The sequence below is a fragment of the Haliotis rubra genome, unplaced genomic scaffold (assembly GCF_003918875.1).
Source record: "Haliotis rubra isolate DU_JTF1 unplaced genomic scaffold, ASM391887v1 Scf1710, whole genome shotgun sequence".
Classification (NCBI taxonomy): domain Eukaryota; kingdom Metazoa; phylum Mollusca; class Gastropoda; order Lepetellida; family Haliotidae; genus Haliotis; species Haliotis rubra.
In genome coordinates this window covers 22,584-27,939 of record NW_025765682.1, presented here as the reverse complement: position 1 = coordinate 27,939, position 5,356 = coordinate 22,584, and the positions used below count along the sequence as shown (strand labels likewise).

Genomic DNA, 5,356 nt, shown 5'->3' with positions numbered 1-5,356 from the left:
TTCCAGAATTGTTTGTGTTCGATGATGAGAAATTGTGATCGATTGCTTGGTCGTTTAGTCACTACGACCAATCTTCGATTATTTCAATTAATCGAACCACCACTAATGAATACCCCACTCAGACACATTATACTGACTCCAAGCCGACCAGTCCTTGTTGTACCCATTAATGCCGAGCGCCAGGCAGGGACCCACAAGTACCATATTTTAATGTATTTTGGTATGACGCGGTCGGGGATCGAACCCGCCACCTTCCGCTCTCCGGGCGGACGCTCTAACCACTACACCACGGAGGCGGTCGGAAAGAGAGAGAAGGCAAGTCGTGAGATAGGATAAGTTTAAAATTTACATTTTCACTTGGCATATCAATTTTATTCCGTAATGTTGTTACAAATCTATTTTGTTATTAGAGAAAGGTGTATATTAGAGAAAATATATTACAATATTCACAACAAAATGAAATACTAGTAAACAATTAGAAAAAGGGATTTTCCGATAACGAACATGAATACATGCAACCATCCTGTTCTTGTGATACATAAAAGGAAATGAAACGGAGTGAGATGTTGAATATCATGGAGGGATACATGGAATGTCTGGAGTGGTACATGATCACTCAATATAAAAGTCTGCATAAACCATTTCGACTACATCATAAGGATGTTATATAAATCACAAACACTGACGCTGCCAGTTGTTGCCGGAACCATGGCCGAAACCAGTCCCACTGGTAAAACCCGTTACAACACACGCAAAGTCAAGTCAATTATCCACACAAGAAAAACATGGTAGAAGTCAACATAACTGCATGAAAATAGTCCTGAGGTGTTTTGATCAACAACTGCATGACGCTCTTTGAAATCTTGAAATTTCATCCTAAAAAGTAACTTTGTCGTGTTTTGAGTGCTGGTCAAAACGCTCGGATCCCCTCCCGCCATCTGACGACGACCTGTACAGTCTTTGATTAATATTAGGAGCATCAATTCATCCTTAAGGGTTCGATGTCTAGAATTTCTCATGTCAATGAACATTAACCGGGCCTGACCACCCAAACGTTTTTACCCCAGGCATATATGTTTGTGACCATTCTCACCAGTGTGACCATGGTGGTTGGTTGGTTGGTTGGTTGGTTGGTTGTGATTAACGCCACACTATTCCAGCTAATGACGGCGGTCTGTAAATAATCGAGTCTGGACCAGTGATCAACAGCATGAGCATCGATCTACGAATTTAGGATACGATGATATGTGTCAACCAAGTCAGAGAGCCTGACCACCCGATCCCGTTAGTCGCCTCTTACGACAAGCATGGGTTATGAGGACCAATGAAAGGCATCATCTAATGTAAGTAACTTTTAGATGTGCACTCGACAAAACAATTGTTATGGTATGGAACGTAATCACACATTATACCTGATTTACAGGTATTACGTTATAAAACTTTCAGCGATACAACATATTCATAAAACTGACAAAAATAATATAATCATTACGAAATTGCGGCCTGCCATCAAATGAATATTGATATATGCTCTAGGAAGATATATGCCGCGACCAAGATATACACGCCTGGTGTAATACATATATATCATACATCAAAACTGAAGCCAGTTTCCATTGTCTTTTACACAAGGAAAAAATCTGATAAAGGTTCCTTGTTGAAGGTTCGTACTGGCCAATCGACGGTAGTTAAATCCAGGTGATCATATCGTCAAAACATTGCACTTCTCCGACACTTCACTACTGAATTTGTTGGTCTGGAAAAGTTGAAATGTTCGTTTCGATGGATAACATATCACTGTCACGGTACCATGTGATGTTTCTTTCGTATCTGGTTTTGTTATAGATATAGTGTCTGGGAACTTGTGGATCGCTTACTATAGCAAATGTGTGAATCCTTTGGTTTACACACAGCTGTAGATTCTGTTGCAGAAACTCTTGAAGTTCATCGTCGTAGCAAAGGCTGATGCTACGCTGATGTCGTGGAGTCATTATTCAAGACTGATGGATGCCAAGAGTTCATCCTTTATAAGTTGTTGGGGTTCTTCTGGTAGGATACTAAGTAGTTCCCCGATCTAGACTTATCTCCCTTGTCTTCGTCTTTTCGCCATGTGGATGAGATTTCTTCAATTGTTCTGCCTTTCGTTTCTGGTAGGAACATGAATACGAATATCCAGAAAAGTATTATCAAAACTGTGAAGGGCACGAAGGAATAGCTCATCAGTCCTTTCTGGAAAGACAAAAAGAAAAGAAAACATCTTAGAAAATGTCGCTCAAGGAAAATGCTGCTGACAGGTACAACCTGTGGGGCATAATACGGTCACCTGGTATCACTACTATTTGATAGGGCCTGGAGTGAGTGAGTGAGCTTGGTTTTACGCCGCCTTTAGCAATATTCCAGCAATATCACGGCGGGGGACACCATTGTACCCATGTGGGGAATCACTAGGCTACCCCGCCGCCCCAATAGGGCCTGGAAAAACACATGCATGCTCGTCATACTGATTTTCGTAAAACTCACACACTCACTCTTGTAAATATGGAAGGGGTCTTGTTAAATATAGGTTGCTGGTGACCTCTTGGTTGGTTGATTTGGTTGTTGTTTAATGCCGCAATCAGTAATATTCAAGCTACATGATGGCGATCTGTACATAACTGAGTCTGGACCCGACAATCCAGTGATCAACATCATGAGCATCGATCTACACAACTGGGATACGATGACATGTGTCAACCAAATCAGCGAGCCTGACCACCCGATCCCGTTAGTCGCCTCTTACGACAAGCTTCGGTTACTGAAGACCAATTCTAACCAGGATCTTCGCTGCTGGGGACCTCTATTCCTTCCTTAGGGGTCTAATCGTGAGACTGAAGCAATAGAGGTGACTTTCAATATTTTACCTGCATTTGGGGGAAGGCATACCCAACACAAAAGTTGGCCACCCAGTTGACGAGGACAGACACGCTGATGGCGGATGATCTTGGTCCCTGAGAGAACAACTCTGCTACTATCAACCAGGGTATGGAACCTTGAAAGAAGAGAATTATAAAAAATTTTTTTTAAAATGACCTGAAGCACTTTTAAGCTAAAGCACATTTTTGATCTTACAATCAAACTTACTATTTTAAGCATGGTAAAAAGGTATGGCGGCATAACTTTCATTTTACAGAGGTACAGAGTACCAGTTGTCCAAGGCGTTGCAATGAGTGAGTCGCTGAGTGAGTGTATTTTCACGCCGCTTTCAGCAATATTCCAGCAATATCACGGCGGGGCACGCCAGAAATGGGATATCGAACCAAGGATATATAAGTTATCGCTTTAACCACGAGGCTACCCCATCGCTCTAATTGTCTAAGAAATGCATCCATTCGGGCTTTCACTTTGTTAAATAACTGAAATATTGTAGAACCACACACACCTAGCCCTAAGGCGAAGAAGACGACGAACAGGAGAGACACAGCGATGCTTGCCACTTTAAACCACTCTACCCGGTCCTAAAATATATCGAAAGCGTTGCCGGTCATATTTAAAAAGAACACGATGTTCATGTTTATGTTTGATGTGGTAGAAGTGTCGCTAAAACAGAAGTGTTTTACGCTCATTATTTCTGAAATTTCTAATACGTAAAAACACTGTTCATGTTTGATGTGGTACAGATTTAGAATAGAAATGCATTTGCTCAAACATTTCTGGGAGTCAATTGTCAGGCGATGGTCATGGTTTAGATTCCAGGTCTTCGAAAAGTTGACAGTATAGATGTGTGATGCGTTTTGGACTCTCATTTATTAAAATATTTTGTCTTTTTGGGACTTTTGACTTGCTGTTTGCTGTTGCCTTCTCAGCAATTATCCAGCTATAGCTACAGACGGCGGTTTGTAAACAATCGTGTCTGGACCAGACTATCCAGTGATTGACATCATGAGCAACGATCCAGCAAATGGGATAGATTACGTGCAACAACCAGGTCAGCAAGCCTGGCATCCGATCCCTTCATCGACAAACATGAGTTCCTGAAACCAATTCTCACCCGGATCTTCACGGGTTTTATAAATGTGAAAGTAATTGTCGTAACATGCATCTTATATTTTTTTACAAAAGGAACCTTATGCTCACAAATTAAAATTTGTTTACTCTTGTAATCGTAACTATTCAAAATTGTTTACTTTCTATATAGTTAAAGTTCAACTTACCAAAAGCGAGAGGCACACTGTAATCAATATGCTAGACACGGCCATTCCGCCTAGACCAATCAGATGTAGAGTTCGTCGACCAACCCGGTCCATGAGTGGAATTGTCACTAGTGTCATGACAACCATAACCGCTCCCACCCCGCTCGTGGCGTGTGTGGCGGTGGATTCATCGAGCCCCGCCCTTTGTAGAGATTCCCGGAATAGTAGAAGATCTGTAACGAAAATCTGATGTCTGAGGAGTAAGCTTAGCTTTACGCCTCTTTTAACACACGACAAAAGTGAAGGATCACTTCCTTAGTGGAGGTACCATTACACGCAACACAACTGAAGGATGAATTTCTTAGCAGAGGTACCACTGCACACAGCACAACTGAAGGATGACTTCCTTAGTAGAGGTACCACTGCACACAGCACAAGTGAAGGATGACTTCCTCAGCAGAGGTACCACTGCACACAGCACAACTGAAGGATGACTTCCTTAGTAGAGGTACCACTGCACACAGCACAAGTGAAGGATGACTTCCTTAGTGCACACAGCACAAGTGAAGGATGACTCTTAGCAGAGGTACCTCTGCACACAGCAGAAGTGAAGGATGAATTCCTTAGCCGGAGGTACCACTGCACGCGACACAAGTGAAGGGTGAATTCCTTAGCAGAGGTACCACTGCACACAACACAGCTGGAGGATGATTAACTTAGCAGAGTAACTACACAACACTTCAAGTCTTGTTTACCGACAAGGATTGAGGATATACATCATATTATTATTTCACGATTATGAGATATTTCTGTCTCATTTTATTGTGAATCTAAATTAAAGCCCTTTAATGATATTGACCCGTGAAGATCCGGGTTAGAATTGATCTTCAGTAACCCATGGTTGCTGTAAGAGGCAACTAAAGGGATCGGGTGGTCTGATTCGCTGACATGGTTGACACGTGTCAACTGTGTAGATCGACGTTCATGCTGTTGATCACTGGATTGCGTGGTCCAGACTCGAGTATTTACAGACCACCGCCATATTGCTGGAATACTGCTGAGTGCGGCGTTAAACAACAAGCCAACCAAGCAACTGTGAAGTTCACCTCAATTTGAGGGTAGTTTGACCATGGTCAATTCAGTCGTTCTGATGAAACGTCCTTGTGTGACAGCAAGAAGTAGTCAAT

General features: G+C 42.2%; 1 protein-coding gene across 1 annotated transcript; it reads right to left on the bottom strand.

The window, feature by feature from the left end:
• Nucleotides 1-362: 362 nt before the first annotated feature.
• LOC124272646 (solute carrier family 2, facilitated glucose transporter member 1-like) lies at nucleotides 363-4,277 on the bottom strand. Its single transcript, XM_046707839.1, has 5 exons — nucleotides 4,191-4,277; nucleotides 3,419-3,494; nucleotides 2,901-3,028; nucleotides 1,936-2,229; nucleotides 363-1,898 (listed from the first exon to the last, which is right to left on the bottom strand). Exons 1-4 carry the CDS (start codon nucleotides 4,233-4,235, stop codon nucleotides 2,026-2,028), a joined length of 453 nt encoding a protein of 150 aa, XP_046563795.1. The 5' UTR covers nucleotides 4,236-4,277; the 3' UTR covers nucleotides 363-1,898; nucleotides 1,936-2,025.
• Between the last annotated feature and the right edge of the window lie 1,079 nt (nucleotides 4,278-5,356).